General features: G+C 46.2%; 2 protein-coding genes across 3 annotated transcripts; one reads left to right on the top strand and one right to left on the bottom strand.

Moving 5' to 3' along the window:
* Positions 1-2,449: 2,449 nt before the first annotated feature.
* On the top strand, positions 2,450-15,715 carry CCDC78 (coiled-coil domain containing 78). The gene is given in 15 exon segments (XM_043978753.1): positions 2,450-2,518; positions 3,185-3,271; positions 3,708-3,887; positions 4,906-5,095; positions 5,741-5,787; positions 6,539-6,627; positions 7,632-7,710; positions 8,226-8,351; positions 9,058-9,272; positions 9,633-9,807; positions 10,694-10,737; positions 12,619-12,679; positions 14,856-14,956; positions 15,600-15,671; positions 15,673-15,715. Coding segments are annotated over 15 exon segments (1,578 nt in total).
* On the bottom strand, positions 9,911-22,095 carry ANTKMT (adenine nucleotide translocase lysine methyltransferase). Of its 2 annotated transcripts, XM_043978755.1 has the most exons (7): positions 21,957-22,095; positions 19,542-19,705; positions 19,352-19,456; positions 18,446-18,586; positions 17,184-17,234; positions 16,576-16,678; positions 9,911-10,187 (listed from the first exon to the last, which is right to left on the bottom strand). In XM_043978755.1, the coding sequence occupies exons 2-7, from the start codon at positions 19,701-19,703 to the stop codon at positions 10,114-10,116; spliced, it is 636 nt and encodes a 211-aa protein (XP_043834690.1). In that variant the 5' UTR covers positions 19,704-19,705; positions 21,957-22,095; the 3' UTR covers positions 9,911-10,113. The 2 variants fall into 2 exon arrangements, with proteins under 2 accessions (XP_043834690.1, XP_043834689.1); XM_043978754.1 differs by lacking the exon at positions 9,911-10,187 and having other exon boundaries at positions 16,179-16,678.
* Positions 22,096-23,483: the final 1,388 nt, after the last annotated feature.

The following is a 23,483-nucleotide window of genomic DNA, read 5'->3' as shown; positions in this document are numbered from 1 at the left end:
ATAGTATAGAATAGAACATCTGTATGAGAAAGAGTCTTTTTTTTTTTTTGTAGGGCAATGAGGGTTAAGTGACTTGCCCAGGGTCACACAGCTAGTAAGTGTCAAGTATCTGAGGTCATATTTGAACTCAGGTCCTCCTGAATCCAGGGCAGGTGCTTTACCAACTGCGCCACCTAGCTGCCCGAGAAAGAGTCTTATTATTATGCAAAGGACAGAGACAAGAATCTCCATATGTGGAGTCTCTAGTTTCCAAGTCCTTATTTTGCCATAACCACTGGGTGACCTTAGAAAAATCACTTTTTTTTTCTGAGCCTCAATTTCCCTGTCTATCCAAATAGGGGATTTGGGTGAGCTATTGATGTTCTATGGTTTACTCTTTCCCTTTTTTTTTTTTTTTTGGGGGGGGGGTGAGGCAATTCTGGTTAAGTGACTTGCCCAGGGTCACACAACTGGAAAGTGTTAAGTGTCTGAGGCCGGATTTGAACTCAGGTCCTCCTGACTCCAGGGCCAGTGCTCTATCCACTGCGCCACCTAGCTGCCCCATCCCTTACTTTTTTATAAAAGAGGAAACTGAGGCTCAGAGACACTGTGACTTGCCTATAGTTCACATACACATGGGTTGTATACAAGATATATTGACACAGTCCTCCTTTAGGCATCTTCTGGCATATTGGTAACATGACACCCATGGGGAGCTTCATCGAGTGGCAAACAAAGATGCAGGCAACAGTTTCCCCTAGCAACTGGGAGGTGTTGGTAGTAACCCTAGGCCTAAGTGGGGAGGTGGCTTCCCTTCCGCACACTTCCTCTGTTCCTCTAGGCCATGCTCTACTCATCTAGAGTTTTCCCTATTGCGTACCACAGAGAACCAAAAGGGCAAGGACTATCAAGTGGGCACAGCCACCACAACAACTAGCAGGCAAGCAAGTAAGTCCCTGCCCATCCCTGGGGGTGGGAGCCCCTCACCCAGACCCACCACCCTTTCCTTCCTTTCAAGTCTTCTCTCTCAAACTACCCCTGGAAGTTGAGGAAGGACAGGAGTGTTTCTGCTACAATTCACAGCTGTAGGGGAGTATGATGTAATGGAGCACTGGACTTGCAACCACAAGCCCTGCATTGCAATCCCCCTTGCTGTGTGACTATTGGAGTCACAACCTCTTCGGGGTTTCATTTCCAGATCTACAAAATGAGGGAGGGACTTATGGATTTGATGATCTCTAAGTTCCCCTCTAGTTCTAATCCTCTGAGATTCTGAATCAGGAGCCCAGAGACATTGAGGGACAGGGCTGCAAAGTAGAACTGTGTGTCCATCATCATCTGACTAGATGATTGATTGAGGGAGAGGGGCATAAAGCCATCAGAGCTGAGATTGTATAAACAGACTCAGAAAGTGTGGGGAAGAGGCTTGGGGGAAATCTCTGATTTTCCAGGCTGGGTATGGTCTATTCCTTCAGGGTCTTTGTTCCACAGGAATCCCTGCTTGCTATGTGGCCCCTTTCTAGGGTGATTTGAGGAAGGCCAGGAGAGAAGGAAGTGTCTAGTCAGCTCCTCTATGACCAGCTCTAGGAAATGGTTGAGGAGAGAATAGTGCTATGACTCAAATAAGGTTTGGGAATAATCCTTGTTTTTCAGTTCTCCAGACCTTTCTCCTGCACCTGTAATGGTGGGTTGGAGGATGTTCATTGGTATTTACCAAGTTCTAGCATCTAATGTCCTTGGGAAGGGAAGGGAATTGGAAGAGGGTGGGGTTGCTAGGAAAAGGAATGAAACCATTTGGGGAACAATAGTTAAGCAGAGATGACACAAATGGATAAATGCCCTAGCTCTTTTCTTATGTTTCTAGAATTATAGAACATCAGAGGTCAGCATTGGAAGGTACCTTAGAAACTTTCTTGTTCAACTTTTTTTCAAAAAAGAAAATGGATCCAGTGAAGGAGAAGGGACTTTCCCAGGGTCCCGCAGCTGGGACTAAATGCAACTAATTCCCAGGGCATGGTTTTTTCCTCTCTAAGACCTAAGCAAACTGGTGTCAAACACATACGGTAAAGGGGGGCCCTAAATGATATATAAGGATCATTGAGGGGGGCACATATTGACTTGTTTTTACAACATAACATTAATATTATGTGTTTTCTTGTATTATTATTGTTTATTTTATTAAATATTCCCCAATTACATTTGAATCTAGTTCTTGGAGTGTTGTATTGGCAGACAGCCACAGGCCTTGTATCTGACACCTCTGCTCTGACTGAAGAAGTGGACTGATAAACAGTCCCCAGTGCCTGGTCAGTCAGGAGGTGGTGGAGAAGGGGGTAGGTGAAGGGAGGGAAGAAAGGGACTATCTAAGGTTAGTGCACCAGATTCCCCCTTCTCCCTGCTGGCCTAGGTCCAGCTGCTGCAACGGCGCCATCAGTTGCCAAGAAGGCTAGGGGAACTCCATGAAACTATAATGCAGATGACCAGCTCCAAGACTAGCCCATCCACCCAGCTGGTGCTGAGTGAAGAGCAGAAGCTACAGGTGATCCATGCAGGGGTGAGGGAGGGCAGGATACGAGAGTACTAAGGGAAGTGAGGTATTGATGTGAGTTCATCCTCTCTAGTAAGAACCCAAGAGGAAAAAGTTCAGGCCCTTTGGTTGTCCATTTAGGGTCCTCTTTAGCCTGCTTTATCTCCCTTACACACCGTTTGTTATAGCCTATCTCATTAACGTGCTTGAACATGCATATCCCCACCTCATTGCCTTTGCTCACATCATTTCCCTTGGCTGAAGTGTCTCCCCTCTTCTCTACTCAACCCTGGCCCATTCTTTCAAGCCCTGACCACCCCAAAAGTTCAGAGGGCTCTTATCCTCCTCTGAGCTCCTAATTCACTCGTTGTACACAGCCCTCATTTGGCATTCGCCATATACTCACAGAATACATGTTTACATGTGTGAGTGTTGGCTCTTCCTCTAAGCTGTGAGCTCCCCAAAGGCAGGGGCCTAGGTCCCCAGACTATGAGCTGCTCAAGGACAGAGCCTCGGGCTGTTCCTTGCTTGTCACCATAACAGTGTGCAAAACAGAGAGCCCGTGGGCTCCCCATTTCCCACCAAGTATGAGAAGTCATACAAATAATCTTTTCCCCGAGAAACTCAGGACTGGGGGAGCCTTATTATAACCCACCTTCTTCACCCCCTTCCCACCAGATTTATAAGGAGCTCGTCGACCTCCAAATTGAAACCAATGGCTTGAGGGAGCAATATGAGACCGAGAGCTTTGAGCTGAAGTGTGAGGTGCCTGTGTGTATGTGTATTTGTGCGTATCTGCTTGTGTCTTCCCAAAAGCCCCTGCACCATCCTTCTCTAGGACCGGAAACAAGGACTTGACATAGGGTTCCCAGTTGCTAAAATGGCAAGTTGGGGAAACCCCAATTCATACTATTCTAATCCTCATCCCCACTGAGATGACCCTTTGCAGTTATGTTGTCCCCATTTTACAGATGAGAAAACCGAATACGAGATTGCCCAACATGCCCAAGATTGCATAGAGTAAGGAGGAAAAGTCAGCTCTCCTAACTCCCAGCCTAGAGCTTCTTCCATAGAACTACTACTAGTCCTCCTCCTGGGTGACCTTGGGACTGTGGATGGGGAGAGAGATGGGATGGGGTTATAGATGAAGATGGGAGAATGACCTCTGCTGCCGTTGCACCGTGGCCCTGCTCCTCCACAGATTCTTACACTGGAGAGTAGAGTCCTAGAGTTAGAACTGACTGGGGAGAAAGCTGGTCATGAACGGGCAGAGCTGGCAGAACAGTTAAGGATACTGGAAGGCAAGCGTCAGGAGCTGTCCGATGCCTACATCAGCCTGGAAAACAACTACCAGACTGTAGCCAAGCAACATGAACCTGAGGTAAGGGTACAAGTAGTCAGATGGGAATCCTGAGCTTCCTCCTTGGGTTTCTACCCAGCCCTTAGGAGCCTAATTCATTTTGGTTCTGCCCCACAAATTCAGTCCCCTCTGAGATGTATGGTCCTATCCCCAAAGGGCCAGAGTAGGCTGTGGAGGACAGACGCTCAGGTAATGGCTGTTTCTTCCCTATCTCTACTCCTGGGTTAGTTGACTGTCACACAGCTAGTAAGTGTCAAGTGTCTGAGACCAGATTTGAACTCAGGTCCTCCTGAATCCAGGGCTGGTGCTTTATCCACTGCACCACCTAGCTGCCCCCTCTAATTTCAAATGTATAAAATACATGATTGGGATAGTGAGAAGGGAGAGAAATGTAACTTACTAATTTTTTCAAAAAACACAATAAGGGCGCAATGGATAAAGCACTGGCCCTGGATTCAGGAAGACCTGAGTTCAAATCGGACCTCAGACACTTGACACTTACTAGCTGTGTGACTCTGGGCAACTCACTTAACCCCCATTGCCCCGCAAAAAAATAAAACAAAACAAAACAAAACAAAAAACCCAATACACTACTTATATTGAATTGCTCAAGTTCTTAAGGGGGGTGGGGAGGGAGGAAGAGAATTTGGAACAGTTTTAAAAATCCATATGAAAATTTCTTTATACATGTAACTTGGGGAAAATTCTACATAAATAAATAAACACAATCTCCTTCCTACCTCTGTGTCCTTTCCCAAAGAGTTACAATCAAGTTGGCCTGGGCCTTTGGGAGAATACCTTCAGCATCCATCATACTAGCAAATATGGTATTCGTTTTGAGTACCTCGAAACCCTTCTTCATAAAAGGACTCATCCTGCTCCAACAGCCTAGGTGGAAACTGAGGCCCAGAGAAGAAATGCCCATCCTTGGCCCCAGGACAAGACAGGGAGGAAGACTGTTTTTCCTGAGTGCTAAGCACAAATGGAAGACCAAGAGTTGGGTAGAACATAGGCCTTTCTTTCCTTTGGTGTTCCACAGGTGCTTCAAAGTGAGGAGCTGGGCCTAGAACTATTTACCACATCCAAGAAAAACCCCTCTTTCCCAGCCTGGCCAGAACTATCATCTTCTTCCCAACCCTCAGAACTTGGGGTAGCTGCTGGGACAGCTGCCAAGCCGGAGAGAATCAGATCACTGGTGCAGGGGTTCCATCACCAGAAACTCAAGGTAGGTGCCTCAGTCAGCACCACTGAATGAGAGTTTCCACTGAAAACAGATCCTTGAACCAGGCTAGCTGAGAACTGAGAAGGAAAAAACTAATAATAGTAACAAGAATTTGCATAGTGCATTAAGGTTTGCAAATCGCTTTACGTGTGCTATCTCAGTTGATCCTCACAACAACCCTGTGAGAATATGGGCTATTATTATCCCCATTTTGCAGATGAGGAAACTGAGGCTCAGAGAGGTTAAATGATTTGTCCAGCATGACACAGCTAGTAAATTTCTTAAAGTAGAATTTGAACTCGTCTTCTGGCACTCTATTCATTGCACCACCTACCACCTACCACCTCTAAAAGTCACTGTCCCTACCCTCACTCAAGTAGCTCTTTGGTTGGGGGAGGGGGTTGCAGGGAGAGAAAATTTTATTATTACATTTGATAAGCAATATATCTGGGCAAATTAGCATGTTTCCTGAGAGAGCATATGGAGTAAGGAAGTGAGCTAGAATATAATCTGGGACAACTTCCTGAAGGAGGAGGATTTTGAACAAGGGTTTGGGAGGACAAGGACACAGTTTAGTAGTTCAGACCATAGAAGCAGCTGTTCCACCAGAGCTAGACGTCTCTCATTTGCTTTTCTCTCTATCCTCAGAGAGAAGAAACCATTGCCTCTGAACAGAAGCAGAAGAAAATGGAAAAGAAGGTAAGTGTATCAGGCCCAAATTCCCGTCCTTTTCCCTTTAGGGAAGAAAAGGAAAGAAGACCCATTCCCGTCCCTAGGGAGATCACAGTGTAGTGAAGGAGATGATGAAGAAGGTTTTGAGTTCCAAACACTCCCTGGGAGTGTTTGTAGGGAGCAAAGGAGTGATCAATAGATCAAATGGGTAGGGTTTCTCTAGAAGCAGATCCCAGAGGTGAGTTTGGTTAGATGGATTCCCTTTTTTTTTTTTTTTAGTGAGGCCACTGGGGTTAAGTGACTTGCCCAGGGTCACACAGCTAGTAAGTGTTAAGTGTCTGAGGCCGGATTTGAACTCAGGTACTCCTGAATCCAGGACCAGTGCTCTATCCACTGTGCCACCTAGCTGCCCCAGTTAGATGGATTCCCAAGTTCCAAGCACTATGCTCCCAAATATTGTCCTCAGAACAGCCCAGGAGTCTCTGCACCAGAGTCTTCAGGGCTCCAAAAATTGGACTAGAAGAGCCCAAGTCTGGGTATGTGACCTATAGTATGCCAAACAAGGCCTAGCTATAAAAAGTCCACTTCTAACCTTCAACTTGAGACTGACTTATATGACAACTTTTAACAAGCCAGTTTATGCCAACTTTGAACAGGCCATCATGTATATGTAAATGAATATGTAACTAGAAGCAAAGCAATAGCCAATGATTGGGCACAAGAATTGTCTCACTACAGTCTTTACCACCTGTATCTCTCTTCCTGGGGATGGCCACAGTTGCTGGCCAGCCAAGAGTACATTCGGGAAGAGATGGAAAAGATGAAGCTACTGCAGAAGACTCATCAGGAGAAGCTGGAAGAGAGAGTGTAAGTGGTTAGAGCAGCCTGGGGGGAGGGAGAGGGGGCCTTTGAGTTATAGTGTGAAGATCATTTTGAAAGGAAATAAAAAATTATTCTGCTTCAGATTGGTCTGTGGACTTAGAATCACAGAACATAGATTGTTAGAACTGGAAGGAACCTTAGAACACTCACTATCCAAACTAAAAAAAGGTCCTTGACGAGAGGCCCAGAGGGAAATTGATTTGTGTAAAATGACGCATTGAGATAGTGCTAGAACTGGGACTAAGAACCCAAGTTTTCATAGTCTTGTTACAGACTCTTCTCATACTACCACCATACTGCCTTTTGTTACATCCACATAATCCCCCCAAGGGGCCATATAGGTCCAAAATATCACCAAGTTGTCCAAGGACCAGATGGGAGACGAACCCCTACCCACAGACCCATGACACCAGAAGCACTTCCATCTTGGCAGTGGGCCACCATTGGCTCTTTGGGGGCCTGATGCCTTCCCTCAGGGGCATGTCAAGGGTCCAAGGAAAGGTCCAGCTGCTAAGTTCAGCCCAAGCACCAGAGAAGGTCAAAGCGATGAGGAGCTCCTTCAGGTTCTTGCTCCCTTCTCAGAGGAAAAAGCAAGAGAAGAAAAGCATGAACTAGACCACCCAGCCATCTAACCAACTATTGCTTCATCTTACTACTGCATCTCTGACTTCTGAGGCCTGGCCACTGGTGGGGAGGAAAGATAAAGGACAGACATCCTGGGAATACCCAGGTATAGAAAGGTCCCATGTTTAGGTGCCAGAGAAATGAGCAAAATTTCCCCCAAACTGTCTCTCAGTTCTTCACACACACATACACACACACACACACACACACACACACACCTTCTCAAACTGAGTTGGAAGGACTTTAGGGATGATTATGTCTGGTCTCATGGATGCCCTATTGTGTTTGTCAGGGCTGAAGGGCAGGATTGTTAGCACATGGGAATCACTAACCCTGCCATGAGCCACATTTGCCCATGTCTTCAGGGCCGTGCTGGAAAAAGAACTCCAGGATGCCAAACAGGAGATGCGTGGCACACAGCACAAGATGGATGAGCAGGCTATGGTGAGCTAGCAATGACTTTTTTCCTAGTGACCCTTGACAGGATGGAGCACAGAGCATTTAGAGCTGAAAGAGACCCTAGTGATTTTTTTTTTAATCTAATCCAATCATTATACAAATGAGGAGGGTGAGGCCCAGGGAGGGGGAATAGGTTTGCCCATGGTCACACAGTAATAGAAAAATTATTCAAACCCAGATCTTGTGGCTCCATTTTCTCTACACAATGATTGGGCAACAGGAAGCTGGGGTCTATCACTGAGGGTGGGTGTTACATGGGGACCTGGGCAGGAGACTCTGGCTTTAAGCATCAGACTCTAACTATGTTGGCCATTAATCCTAGGGATTTCTCTGGTTCTGAAAACCAGTGTCTTAAATATACATTTTTTAAAATAGGCAAACTACTTTTGAACTATGGCCCAGGAACTCATAGATATTGGGTTCAGAAGGAGGACCTTAGCAAGTACCATGTTAACCCTCAAGCCCCTGCATCCTAACATATCCTTGTCTACCTCCTACAGGCACTGTCTGCTTCCCAGAGGCAGCTTCGAGAAGTGGAAAAGGAGAATTCCAGACTGCAGCAACAGTTGAAGATGATGAATGACGAGTATCGAACCAGGCTTCTGCACTATGCAAAGAAGATGGCGGTAAGAACCTAGAGGGACAAGATGGGCAGGAGACTAGATGGGGTCTGGGGCAAGTGGACAAGGCCATTCTTTCAAAAGGATTGGGGAGGGCAGCTTGGTGGCGCAGTGGATAGAGCACAGGCCCTGGATTCAGGAGGACCTGAGTTCAAATCCGGCCTCAGGCACTTAACACTTACCAGCTCTGTGACCCTGGGCAAGTCACTTAATCCCAATTGCCTCACTAGAAAAAAAAATTTTTTTTTAATAAAATAAAATAAAAAAAAAAAAGAATTGGGGAGGGAGAAGTTAAGGGAGATAAGCCCATGTCGAGGCCTATCTGAGTGGATTGTGGTCCAGGGTGATCCAGTCTATGAGAATTCTGATGACTGGATACTAGGTTACCCAGTATGAAGTACTGGGACAATCCTTGGACTCAAGGAACAGTGTGGGGGGATGTAGTTTGAGGCTGGATTTTGGAGAATTTCTAGTGGAGTTCATGGTAGGTCCAAGTGGATCGGTGGTAGGTTCCAAGAGTATTACAGGTGAGTTCTGGCCATGCCCTCAAGGTGATTTTTCTTAGTGAGAAGTGCTCTTAGGAAAGCCCTTCCTTAGGCCCCTGGAAGTCCTGTTCTACCATTGGTCCAGCTCAGCAACATTTCCCACTTCCCCTTGAGCTTCCATGGATTATGCAATCAGTCATGGTTTCCATTTTTTGGACCATGAACAGTCTTACATGGACGACACTACCCAGGGCCACCAGGGGCCTCAACAGACAGATGCTGCAGAACCAGGTGCAATGAAGAAACTCTTGGATGGAATGCTAACTGACATGCAGATGTCAAACCGAAGCCGAGAACAACAACTGGCCAGAGTTGCCCGAAACTATAAGAAGAGGATGGAGAGCCTGATGCAGAGGCATGAGAGTCTACTCAATGCCTACAGGTGCAGTCTTCCAATACCTTCCCCCAGACCCCCACTAGACCAACCCCTCTCCCAGTTTTTCCCTAATGTCACTCCACAGGGCAAAGAATACAAGGGCAAAAGCCTAAACTGTTTCTTTCCTCTCAAGAAAGGAAAATCTGGACATGTCCATTTTAGTCCCTTTGTTGGGGTAGGGAGTGAAGGGGTGAGGGTAGAATTCCTTGCAAACACAACCTTCATCAGAAGGAAGTTGTACAGAGGGCTCACTGGGATAAACTGGAGTTGGGTAACTCCCAAGTCTGAACAGGGCCACATCTAGATCCTTCTGGGGTTCTGTGGGCAACAATCAAAGCAATGGGTGACAAAGCAAGCCTGGCTTAGGGTCCAGAGGGAACAGATTAAAGCCCGGGGTGGCCCCAACATGGAACCTGGTCCTCCAGAAGCTCACTTCACCATCAACGAGGTTGATCTTCAGTCCAACCTAACCCAGGAACTTAACAGACTTCGTGAAGACAAGGCTCAATTGGAGACCCAAATTCAGGAGTTGCAGGCCAAGGTACAGAGCTAAGCCACATTGATCTCTACTGAATCCACATGACACCTCAAAAAATCTGTAGAATTTATTTGCCCACAGTTACACAACAAGGCACCAAATAGAAACAAAAGTTCCTGGGTGTCCCATATAATCTTATTGTCAGTTCATAAAATCATAGAATGTCAGAGCTGGAACAAAGGATAGAAGTTACTGAATGGAACATTTTTATTTCATAAAAGGAAAAACTATCTAATAGAACTATTCAGACAGAGAATGGGCTATTGAGATAGCAAGTTTCCCATTACTATTCAAGTAGAAGTTAGATAATCATTCGTTTGTAGATATTCCAAGAGAAATTCTTGCTTGAGTTATGGGTGAGATATATGGGACATAGCAAGAACCTGAAAAATACAAATAGCTTATTTTACCCTGTAGTTTCATCCTCTTTACCCAACACAAAAGCAAAATGGAGAGGTTTTCCTTCTCCTCACCCTTATTCCCCAAGGAAAGGGCTCATACTCAGATTATAAATTTGGCATTGGAAGGGACCTTAGGAGCTATGTAGCCTAACCCTTTCATTTTACATATAATGAAACTGAGTCCCAGGAAGCATCACACCCAAGGTCACAAAGGGAGAAGGAGGCAGAGCCAGGAATCAAACTTAAGACACCAAATCCAGAGCTCATTTCACTGAGCTATGAGTTAATTAAAAGGTAGTAAAATACCGTTGGGGAATGTCTCTAGTTTTCTGAGGCTGTTACCAAGGGCTATCCCACAAAATGACAATGTCAAAGATGTCATACAGGGTTGAATGGGTTGATGACCTGAGCCACACTGGCATTGAAAGAATAGGGAGAGGAAGAAAATATGTACTAGAATTGTTGGTGACTTTGTTTGTTTCCCACAGAATGGACCCACCAAAGGCTCTGATTTGGGGGCATCTTTGCCACAGTGAGTGTCTCTAATATGTCTGGGACTAGACATGCTCTATAACCCACAACAGTGGTACAGATGAGTAGGAGTAATAACAGCCCTCTTATTTGTGGCAAACAACCCAAGAGTTAGGTGCTAACCATGAAGAGGAAAAGGGAGGCAATAAGAAGGGGATAGAGGGGCAGCTAGGTGGCGCAGTGGATAGAGCACCGGCCCTGAAGTCAGGAGGACCTGAGTTCAAATCTGGCCTCAGACACTTAATACTTACTAGCTGTGTGACCCTGGGCAAGTCACTTAACCCCAATTGCCTCACCAAAGGAAAAAAAAAAGTAAGCAAAAGAAGGGGATAGAACAAGTGGGGGAATGGGGTAAGAGATATGTGGGGTAGACCATCTTCCTCCTGACCTGACTCCTCACAGACTCGACCTCCTCTCCCTAAGTGTGCCCCAGCTTGGGGGACCCTAGGCAGACATAGAAAGCACTGGGCCTTAGTCAGGTAACTTGGGTTCTAATCATGGGTCAGCTACAGCATGACTACTTGATGTCTGATGGGTTGTGACAATTTTTTAAACTTGAAATTCCTAATCAATCAAGTGGAAATGTTATTTGTCCCGCCACTGCTCATTTGGGGCCTAAATGAGCTAATAGGTGTATAATTACTTATTCACTCAATCAACAAGTATGTATCAAACACTTCCTGTGTGCAGGGTCCTATCCTTGATGTTGTGTGAATGGGAAGCAACTAATCTTGCACCAGGAGGTCAGGATGGGCATGTGCCTGCCTGAAGTCAAAGGCAGGGCTTTTCTCTAGTGAGCCTAGCTCCCTGCAGGCATTCCATTGACCACCAGAGAGCATCTGTGCAGTAGTAACAAGACCTCTTGGAGGCCTAGAAAACACTTTTAAAGAAGGGCCCTCAGATGTAATCTTATCCAATCGTTCTTGAAACATGGATCCCTTTTCTCAATAATCCTGACAAGTGGTCATTTAGCTTCCAGCTTAAATATCTCCAGTGACTATGGATTCCTTACCTTTTGGTGAAGTCCATTCCCTTGTGGAACAGCTGAGATTTCTGGGAAATTCTTCCTAACAGTATGATTAAACTCAAATCTGCCTCCCTGTTTCCTGATTTGTTACTGTATTTCTAGAACTACAGAATGACATTGTATTTCACATGGCACTTGTAGATTTGACAAAGCACTTTCTCAACAATTCTGAGGTAGGCAAAGCAAGTCTTATCTTCATTTTGCAGAAGAGTAAGAGGGGCTAAGAGATTCATCATGGTGATACAGCTAATTAAGTGTCAGAGGCGAGATTCAAATCCAGTTCTCTTGACTCCACCTCCTGCACTGTACTGTCATCTATGATTTTCAGAATCTAATCTTTCCATTAATTGCTGGTTACAGTCTTTGATGACTTCCTGTATTCCCTATGGTTTTATAGCAATGCCTTGGCCATTCTTTTCCTCCAAGTCATTTTAGTTATTTGACACATAGCCTCAGGAGGTTTACAATACTCATAGCTGACATCTTGATAGTATACAAAAGCACTTCTTATTTTCTCATGTGATCTTCACAATAACCTTGTGAGTTAGGTTATGTATTATTTCCACTTTACAGATGAGGAAACTGGTAAAGCTTGGAGCATTCTAAGTGGCTGCATTGAGACTTTCCACAGTACCATGAGGAAAGTGGTCAGATCAAATGAGGCCCAACGGTGCCAAGTTCTTGCTCCATCACAGCAGAGATCTATAACAAACCTTCCAAAGAAGGGGGCAATGAGAAAGGGTAGGGCCAATTGAAGCCAGAGAATAATCTCCAAATGGCTAGAGTCCCGTTGCTTGCCTTGTGAGTTCACTGCATTACTACATCTTCCACACATGCTCTCTTTCTCTCTCCTAGGGATGATGTGGTCTGGGCTGAAATCCAGAAGCAGCTTCAAGAGTTTACCCAAAATACTCAGGTAATAGATGTTTCTGAGGGAAGGTCCTAGGGCTGATCCAATTATTTCCTCAGCCTAACTATCTTTCTCTACTCACCATCTACCACCTAGGAGCCAGTCCAAGGGGTCAAAGAGTTAGGAGCTCACATCAAAGCTGCTTTCCCACCCCCCTTCAAGAAAGGACAGATAGGCTAGGGTTCCCATCTCAGATCCTTGGGCACAGGTCTCCCTGCAACCTGGGATGCCATCTTCTCTCAGGGAGATATGCTAGGGCTATAGCCTGACCTCCAGTAGATGAGGGGGGCGACCTGGAGATAGTTCTCTTTTGTCCCAAGAACAACACTTATTTCTCTAGTTCTGCTCAGATTAGAACTAAATGACAAAGTTCCACAGAATCCTAGCATACAGCCAGCTAGCTCTCTTTCCCCGTAAGGCTTCAATCCCCTCTCCTAGAAGGCAACTACGTCGCTTCTGCTTGAGCGCTTCTAATCAAGGGAGGGGTCCATGAGGTGCCAGTCCATTTCTGGGCAGGTTTTTTTAACAAGTTTTTTCTTATATTGATCCAAAACGTGTCTCCGACTCACCCCTATTGATTGTACTAGTTCTGCCCAATGAGGCTGAATTGAAAAAGCAAATTCCTCTTCTTCCTCAGGGCCTTTCAGATCTATGAAGACCCTATTCCCAAATCATCTCAAATTTTATTCTAGTTGGTTTATCATTAGTTACCCTGCCAAGATCACTAAGAAACGGGTGAGCCAAGGTTGATTGTGCAGAGCAAGGAAAGAAACTGCCACCCTCTACGGCTGCCCAGCCCACTGTGAGGAGTCACTGTTTTGGGGAGGTCAGTAGTTGAATTAGCAAGGGAAGTACCAATCTGAAGGTGACAGTGCTCTTCTTCCCTGGTAAACAAGACCCCAGCAATAGTGTTGTTGCTATTGTTAGTCCTTCAGTCACGTCTGACTCTTCAGGCCCCCGTGATGTCCATTGGGTTTTCTTGGTAAGGATACTGGAGTGGTTTGCCATTTCCTCTTCTAGTGGATTAAGGCAGAAGTGGCTTGCTCAGGGTTCACACAATTAATGTCTGAGGTCTAATTTAAACTCAGGTCTTCCTGACTCCAGGCCCAGGATTCTATCCAGTGAGCCATTTAGTTGCCCACCAATAGCATTAATTATTAGCAATAGCCATATTATAAAAAGGCCACTGATAAGCTGAAGTATGCCCACAGCAAACAGGATGATGACGAGGTGGTTCAAATCCACTCAATAAGCCTATATTGAGTAATATGTGCCAACCCCTTGAGAGTAAGGTGTTTGAACAGAATAGCTGAGGTTGAGGTAGAAGGGGAGGGGAAGGGGGGGGAAGACATGTCCCAATAGTTCACTCTCCCTTTTATCACAAAGGAAAAGTGTGGACTAAGTACTATGAGAAATTTTGTAGGGTGGAGAGAATTTTCACTGGTGGAGTGGTTTATAAAGCATGGAGATGGGAAAGGACAGGATAAGGAATAGGAGGTAATTTAATTTAGCTGGAAGAGAGTACATGAACAGGAGTTAACATGAAATGGAAAGGGAAGGTGGAGCCAGTTTATAAGATTTTAAATATGAATAATAGAAGCTGATTAGAGTAGGGGAATGAGTACTCAGCTTGAAGTCAGGAAGGCCTGTGGTCTGAGTCCTGGCTTAGTCACTTACTAGTTATGAGATTCTGGAAAGACACCACCTCTCCCAACATCAGTTTCCTCATCTGTAAAATGGGCACAACAGCACCTACCTCACAAAGTTGTTGCATCAAATGAGGCAATATGGGCAAAGTGCCCTGTAATCTTAAAAGAGTATTTTATAATCATAACACCCCTGAAAATAGCCTGGAAATTAGAAAATAGCAGGGGACATTACCACTGGCTTCTAATATATGAAATTCAGACTACCATGTGCAAGAGCTTGTTTTCCTTAATCCCATAGGGAGGAACTAGAGCTAGTTGGTGAGTGTAAGAACTATCAAAATATGGAATGGGCTACCTCTTTAGGTAGTGAGTTCCCCATCACCAGCAGTGTTCAAACATAAGTTGAATAGTCGATCGTCAGGCATGGTGTAGAGGGAGATCTTGCTTCTAACAGAATTTGGACTAAAGGAATTCTGAGATCCTTTCCATCTTTGAGATTCTGCGAGTTTGCTTTCTCTCCTTGTTACACACAGGCAGAGCTTGAGAAGGAGCGGAGCCATTTGTGGAGCCGGGCCTTGGTGGCAGAAGAACAACTCTCACAACTGCAAGAATATGTGGACAAACATCTAGGCAGGTGAGCCAAGGGTGGAGCTGTCCTAGGGGGGATCAGCACTATGGCTGTATGGGCCTGCTGGGATTGCAGGGCCACTCTCCCCATCTTACCTCTTAAGAACTCTCAGATTTCATTGCCCCACCTCCCTAAAACCTGTTTCATCATCCCACTTGATGAGGCACAAGAATGCAGCTGTTACCCTAGGACCTGTTCACTTTACTCACCAGCCATTGTGTCCTTGCCTCTTCCACACAGAGCTGGGAGTGATAACCTTCCTTTCAAAAATACCAGGCAATCAGAAGCCTACTGCTAGCCCCATCAAAACCAGGACCCAGACTTCCTGGGAACTGTGTTTTCTCCCCATTACCCTTCCTGGCTTCTCTTGGCAGAAACAAGTAGAGAGGAGTATCCTGGTGGTGAGGTTATTGTTCCCTAGGAATCCAGAAGTCACCTAAGAACTGGGATGGTGCCATTGGAATAGATGCTAATCCCAGCACCAACATAGGGGAAATGTGAATGGTCAGAGGTGGGAATGTTCAGAGGCCTAATCAATCAGTAAGCAAAAATGACCCCTCTAATGAAGGCTCAGAGTTCCCTGGCAGGGGTTTACAGGGAAAGAGAACTGAAGTAGAGCAAAATTGTCTTCCCATGACTTTCCCTGCAGGTACAAGCAGGAGATCTTAAGGCTGAGGAAGCTTCTGGGGAACGAGTCCTCTTCCTCATAGGCAGCTGAAGCCAGTTTCTGTAAATCCCCACAGCCAAAGCATCACCAACCACTAGCTGTGCCTGCTCATCCTACTCCCAAGAAACAGCTGGAGGCACTGGCCCTAAAAGCCTACAGGCAGGAAGCTCCACATGGATTTCTGGAGCATTAGGGATGGGAATGAACTCTAAATCTGCAGGTGGGAGGAGTCCAATTTTCTCAGAATTCTGTGCCTACCATTACTGTTAATGCCTTATGTGTTCCTACAGTGGTGCTGGACACTGAACTAGGCCATCACTGTTACACCAGGAGAACCTAGAACTAGGCTCCAAATCTGGGGGCCTTGGACCCTGGAGTGCTCCGAGTTCTCTGTGCCCTGAATCATGTTAAGGTATGGCTGGGTTACATAATTTGGTGTCTTTGAAGGGAAGACACATCCAAGGAAATAAAATCTGGGCTTTAGAAAAAACTGGAGGGAAAAAAAAAGGAAAGTAATTGTGGGGACAGGGATGCTAAGTTCCAGTGGTAGTCAAGAGCGCATCAAAATGAAAAGAACTTTTATTGTGTTTAAATGTGAACCACAGGAAACAGGTTTCCGTTCTCAACCTAGAGTTGCCAGTGAAGATCTTCGGAAATGGTCCTGAATTTCTCTCAGTGTTGGCTCCTAAAAATCATTTGAGCCTCAAGTACAGTGACCAGGATCAGCTCTAGCCTGGAGCACACCCTGGTTCTCTGGTTAATGGAGATGAAATCCTTGATGGGGACAAGGGCTGGCTAATGTGTCCTTACATATAAGGGAGAGTGCCCTTCTCCTGAAGGGGGCTGTACCTCCCCAAAACCTAGACAGGTGTTCCCTGTAGGGAGGGAAATTCCCTTATATCCATGTTTTGCCGGACATATCCAATATCATAAGCCCAAACCTTGTCCAGGCCCTCACCAATGGTGGCTGTTGGCTCCCAACTGGGAAGAGGGAATCGACCAGATATCACTCGGGCCTCATTGGGCAATTCAGCTAGTAGTTTGGTTTCCAGGAGTTGGAGCTGTGGGAAAAGGCCAAGTCAGGATAGAAGTAACCTGTAAAGGGGGTGGGAGGTAATGGGACTAGGTAATGAAGATAAAGGAATTGGTTTGAAGTATAGGGTCACAGGAACTAGGGAAAATGCTGATCTGGCTTCAGCAGGCAGAAGTTCAAAGCTAGTAACTGTGTGGGCTGGTCTGCCACCCTAGGGTCAAAGAAGGTCTTCCAAAGGATATTTAAATCTGCTCGATACACTTTCCTCCAGAGTGTTCCCATCCCATTTCACAGACATTGAGACGTCTTTGGGGTTCCTAGCAACACCCAATGCCAGCCCATTTGGGAACAGCCTGCTGATTTTTCACAGGGACTGCGAGAGAAACAAGCAGACTTTGGCTGTGAAGCCAAACAGATGGGGCACTGGCCCACAATGCAACAATTACCTCAGTTTGAATCATTCCCTAGCCCTGGGAATATTTTACTTTAACAAATCCCATGGCCCTAGAGCCTCTGGAAGTGCTCAGACGTACCACACTGGGAGCCAGGAAGACTGTGATGTTTTTGCAGTCAGCCAGGTTCACCTGCAGAAGAGATATGGCTGGTTAGGAGAGATGAGGACATGATGATAGCCTCAAAGGACCTAGAGACTGCTTTGCAGATGTCTTCTACTTTTATAACACCTGGAAAGGGGAACCTTTGCGTTCTACCTGGGGAACCTAGAAACCTCTAAACATAGGTATATTTCATATTCCCAGCAATTAAGTTGGTTTTTTAACTCCAGAGGAACCAGGAAATAGCAGGCCATTGGCCTAGGAAATCTTCCTTTGCTGTTCTTCCTCAGTGGTGGCCTCTAATTCCAAGGCTCAAGTTATGCTAGACCAATGACTGTTTTTAGCCTTTGAAAATATCTGTCTGGGGGCGGCTAGGTGGTGCAGTGGATAAAGCACTGGCCCTGGATTCAGGAGTACCTGAGTTCAAATCCGGCCTCAGACATTTGACACTTACTAGCTGTGTGACCCCCATTGCCCTGCAAAAAAAAAAAAAAAATCTGTCTGGCTCTGCTGTCCTTCAAGTCTAAGGAAGTTTCTTATTCGAAAGTAAGGAAATATCTTAAATCATCCAAACTAGACTGTGTTTAACCAATTCAGAGAGGCCAGAGGTCCAGAGCTCCCAGGCACAGAATCACTTAGGGAATAGTAAAGTAGCTCACTTCTTGGAAATCTATGTTATTCCTCTAATACAGATCTGACTAAGGGTGGCTAGATAAAATAAGATCACGAAAAGAGTCGGGAGACCTGGGTTGAAGTCCCAGCTTGCCACCAATTCACTATGATCTTAGGGAAGTTATTTCCTCTCTCTGGCTCTCAGTTTCCTCATCTCTAAAATGAGGGGGTTGAAATACATATTCTCTAAGCTCCTTTTTAGGTCTAAAAGTTTTTTGTTTTTTTTTAGTGAGGCAATTGGGGTTAAGTGACTTGCCCAGGGTCACACAGCTAGTAAGTATTAAGTGTCTGAGGCCAGATTTGAACTCAGGTACTCCTGACTCCAGGGCCGGTGCTCTATCCACTGCGCCACCTAGCTGCCCCTGAAAGTTTTTTAACTCTTCAAGATGGGTGGATAAAAGGGAAGGACAAAAGAGCCACCTCCTACTATTAGATTCATGACCCTGGTTTCCGAACTCTAGCTTTGAGCATGCTAGCTTCCTGGGCCAATCATGACCCCTGTTACCCACCCCAACTAAGTGGAATATTCAACTAAAGAGAGAGAAGGAAGGGTACAGAGCTGCAATTACCTTCCAAAGATCCTCCTTCTGGTAGGAAACCTTTCGAGCACAACCAGCGCGCCATGCATGAAACCGGGAAAGCCACAAAAGCCAGGGGTTCAGTTCATAACCCACAACAGGAAAGAATCCTTGTCTGTATGCTGCCAAAACCTGCAGTACCAAACAATTAGTACTCCCTACCATATTCCTCAAGGATCAGGGAAGGAGTTGGTTGGAGACAAGGCAAAGTTAGGTATCATGGACTTGGACAAATATAGGGATAGGGAAAAAGCAGCATAGAGAGAATGGTATCCAGAAGAGCCTCTTACCTGATACAGGGGACTGGGGCCTACAAGATAGAACATGGGAAAAGAAACCCAATTCTGTAACCTGGTACTCAAGGTCTCCACATTCTAGCTCCAACTGATCTACTCATCATTCTCTGAGCTTGTACTACTTCAGTGCCTTTACCGATATCCTTCCCTTTGAAAAGTTCTTCCTCCTTATGTCAGCCCACTGAAATCCTACCCATCCCTCAAGACTCAGTTCCAATGCTTCCTCCTCCATGAACCCATCCCTCTCCCCAATAGGAAATGATCACTCCCTCCACAAGTCCCTCATTAGATTTTGTTTGTATTTTTCTTATGTATTCTTCATACTATTTTGTATTAGTTAACCTGTGTATATGTTTTATCCCTATTCTTTAACAACTTCCCCCACAAATATAAGACTAGACTCTCCTTGGGAGTAGACACTGTTGTTCATCTTTATATGCCCCCCAGGGCTGGACTCTGCTGACAACAGGTAGTCAATAAATATTTGCAGAATTTGCTGAAATGAACTGAGAACAGAATAGTCTGAAAGGAACTCTATACCCCAACCGGAAAGAACAGACAGAGGGAAGGAGAAGAAAGGGGAGATTGTTTTCCTTCTTACAATCCTGCCATCACCAGAACCCAAGTCCACCATCTTGCCAGAGCGGCCCCGGAGAAGACTGAGCACATTCTCAACCTGCTGCCTACTTGCTGGGACATAGGGCACCTGGAAAGAAAGAAAGAAAGTGCACAAATTTAGAAGCGGCTCTTCAATTATCATCTTCCCCTTTTTCCCACCAAGGCCAACTTACCTGAAGCTTCAGGGGCACTTTTCGGAAACCAGGCATAAGGAACCCTGCCCAGAAGGTATAGGCAAATAAGCCAGTGCCAGCTGCCACTTGTAAGATACCCAATCCCCCAAGGTGGCGCCCCTGTAGTTCTGCCATTGCCTCTCCAGGATCATCTTGGTCCATTGCTAGGGGAGCAATATGTAAATTAGCTTCCAGTAGCCACCTTTCGGCCCTTATTCTCTATTGGCACATTATTCCTCTTCTCCACCCCTGATTCTCCCAAGTCTACACCCTATTAGTTGCAAGCCTCCTACCTGAGGAGGAACCTTACCAGTCAAAGCAAGGACAGTTAAGCCCTTGGCATACAAACAAAACCTTAAGAGTCACGATGATAATGAATCATCCCACTCTACAGGCTAGCATGTAAAAGGAAAAAAATGTAATTCAGAACCATTGAGTTAGCCTGCAGAATACATTGTATCACCAGCTCTGGTGTATTGGGTCAGTCTGACAAAGAACAACCCACTTTGGAAGCTACTGGAGCTCAGAAATGAGGGTATTAGCAAATGTTAGGAGTAAAGGGGATGGTGGTTCTTAAACTTTATAGTGCTGGGGCTATACTGAAAACCCACTAAAATACCAAAAATTATCTTTACTGCTGGTAAAAATCATAACTGCTTATTAATTGCTATTAAAATATTATAAAACCAGAGAAGTACAAAACCCAAATCAGCTCACTCCCAGCTTCTTGATGCCCCTATAACCATCTAAAAGGCCGGATCCCTCCATTCCACACCATCCCTAACAGGAGACAGAGTAATGATATGTGGATGTATCTTACTTTAGGAAAAAGATTTTTATAAAATTATAGAAAGTCAGAAACGGAAGGGGCTTCCCCTTAAGAGATCCTCTAATTCAAACCTCTGTTTTGCAGCAGTCATTGACACCCAGAGAAAGGAAGAAATTTGCTCAAGTTGGCATAGTGAGTCAGTAAGCAGAACCAGGTTTTTAAACCTGGGCTCCTTCCATCATGATGAAAACTTCTAAAATGAAATCTGATGATGCCAACCCTATTTTAAATATCCTATTTGGATTTGCTATATAAAGGAATGCTATGATGTAGCCTTTTATAATCAACCCTTCCCTCAACCTGGTTTGTCCTTTATGCATGCAATTTTTAACACTTGCCTAAAGCAAGATTCAGAATCTGAGAGTTGGGTTAGGCTATCTAGTTCAAAATATGCCTTAATAAGAATCCCTCCTACAACATACCAGACAAGTAAAGAAACATTTTTAAGTCATTCAAAGGAGCTTCTCTTTAACCAAATCAGTTTCCTGGTCTTCCAGCCTTTCCTTGAAGACCCGTAGTGACAAGACCCACTACTTCCAAAGGCAGCCTATTGCCACTTTTGTTAGCTGTTTGCTAGTTTTTCGTACCTAGAGATACTCAATCAAGCTGACACTTTCACCTATTGCTTCTAGTTCTGTCCTCAAACAGAACAAGTCCATTTCATTTAGCATCCCCTCAAATACTCGAAGTCAGTTATCATGTTTTGTCCAAAGAGCCCCCAATGCCTTTAACTGATCCCCATATGGCATGAATGGCCCTTCATCAGAGGTGCTCCTTTGGATGCTATAAATGCTCTTAAAATGTGGTGTCCAGAATTGAAATATTCCAGATGTGATCTAGGAAAGGTAGATATATATAGTAGGACAACCACATCCCCCCCTCCCCACTCCTGGAGGCTATGTCACTCTGGAAGGAGCCAAAGGTGGGCCTTTTCTGCAGTTCCACTCAGCCATTCCATTCTGCCCAAAATGATCTACCTACGGAGAGAGACGCTGGGTTGAAAGGGAATTTGTGAGGTCATTACACCTATCCGTACCCCCGACTCCTTTCCCTTCAAACCAGCCCAAGCAGAGGCCTCTGGGTGAGTAAAAGTGCTTGGAGGGAAGGGTAAGAGCTTTGTAAAATGTAAACAGAGGAGTGTACCTAATAATCCTCCCCCCTCCAACAGATACTGGAGATCTGGGCGCTAAGTGCCTCTTGGTGGCACTTCCCGGCTGGACCTCAGTTTCCCCATCTGCAAACTGGATGACCTCTGAGGCCCCTTCCAGTTCTCTATGGCTTACTGACGGTGTGACTTTCCTCTGCCTGGCCCTCGGCATCCTTAATGAGGGATGACGAGCCCCTCCTGAGGCTACGGCGACAAAACCCAAGATGAGAGATTCTTTACGGGAGCAACACGTGCCCTGTTAGCTCAGGCAGGCCTCCGGACGCCCGCCTCAGGCCTCTCCCCGCACCGGATCCTCCAGGTCCTTTTATTCGATTCAGGAGCCTGGGGGAGCCGGGGGGGGGGGGGGGGGGGGGGAGACACCTGGGGCGGGGTCTCACGGGCTGGGGCAGCGCCATCCACCCTCCTCCCAGGTTCCCACCTCATGGGGGGAGGGGGCGGCCCAAAATCGGACGCCGTTCCCCTTCACCACCACTCCTGCCGGGGAGGGTTTGGCCACGACACCCCCCGGAAGCAGCAGGCAGTCTGGGCGGAGAGCGGCCCTGATCGTCCGTGCACTCTGTTCTGCCCGTTCTCAGAACCCCCACTCTCGTGTTCGGGGCCGATCCACACTCAGCAGGGCGGCAGCCGTTGGGGCGAAGGGGGCGGGGGTGAGCGGAAGGACAGGCAGGTCGCCAACTGTCACCCGGAAGAGAGTCAGCTGCCCGGTCGGGCCGGGCCCGGCGCGTGACCTCCTTAGGAAGTGAAGCGCGTGCGCGAGAGTCAAATGAGGAGGCCGGGAGAGCTGACTGGTCGCGTCGTTCACCGTCACCTAGGAGACGGCATGGGGCGGGGGCGGGAGGAATAAGTAAAGCGCGTGCGCTCACTCGGTGAACGCGCCTCTCCTTCCTCGAGCACCTAACGGTCACCCAGCGCTCCCAGAGCCAGCCCGGGGGAGGAGCACGTGGTCAGCCTCTCTTTATCCTCGCGGCTGACTTGGGGAGGTTGGGGGTGGGGAAAATCTGGAGTTATATCTCGTTTGCTCCAGACGTGCCCCACCGGTTTGGCACCTCCTTCTCCAAAGACCTTTCTTGCCGTTTTTAAAGAGAACAGCAAGAGTCTTTCCAGCTCATTTAATCTAATCAGTCCAAGACAAGCATTTATTAAACACCTCTTAGGTTCCAGGCATTGTGCTAAGTATTTGGGGCACGAAGATGAAAGTGAGAGAGCTCCTGCCCTCAGGGAGCTTACATGGGGGGGGGGGAGAGACACACACAACAGGTACACATACAACTATGTAGAAAATATGTAAGAAAGTAAGGGGCTGGGGCAGTACTACTGGAGCTAGGGAAATAAGGAAAAACTTCATGTAAGAGGTGGTTTAGCTAAGCTTTGAACCAAAACTCAAAAACATTTCTGAAGTCCCGGCAGCGTACCTGGTCCCTGCTAGGTGCTGATGCAAACGCAGAAGGGTGACCACCCCCACCCACCCCTTCTTTTTATGGGTGAGGAAACCGAGTCCCAGACTAGCCACTAGCTCTGGGCTTTACACAGCTCTGACCCACCACCTTACAGAGAAGGGGATGAGGGATACCCAAAATTTCACCCCAGGTTTATCTTGAAGGCCCCCAGATTTAGAACTTAAAAAAAAAAACCGATTCAGTAAAAAAAAAATGTCGGGGTTCAGCAACCTAAAGCAGCTCATTCCAGTTTTAGGTTCGCAGTTCTGATTCAAGTGCTTGATTCCTGTACGCACAAAGAGAGCTATTGTTGCTTGTGACCAAGCAGTTCTGCAGAAGTCCTCTCAGAACGGGGAGGAGGGGGGTGCTGAGGGAGGGAAAACTCATTCCCCCCCTACCCCCGGTGCCTAATCTCAAGGGAGAAAACAGAGCTCATTACATATTAACATTCCACACCTCCACCAGTTCCAAGTCCAGGGCTCCAAAGACAATACTTCAAAAAGTTCCAT

The sequence above is a fragment of the Dromiciops gliroides genome, chromosome 1, assembly GCF_019393635.1.
Source record: "Dromiciops gliroides isolate mDroGli1 chromosome 1, mDroGli1.pri, whole genome shotgun sequence".
In the NCBI taxonomy this organism is placed as follows: Eukaryota; Metazoa; Chordata; class Mammalia; order Microbiotheria; family Microbiotheriidae; genus Dromiciops; species Dromiciops gliroides.
This window is presented reverse-complemented; position numbering and strand designations above follow the sequence as displayed.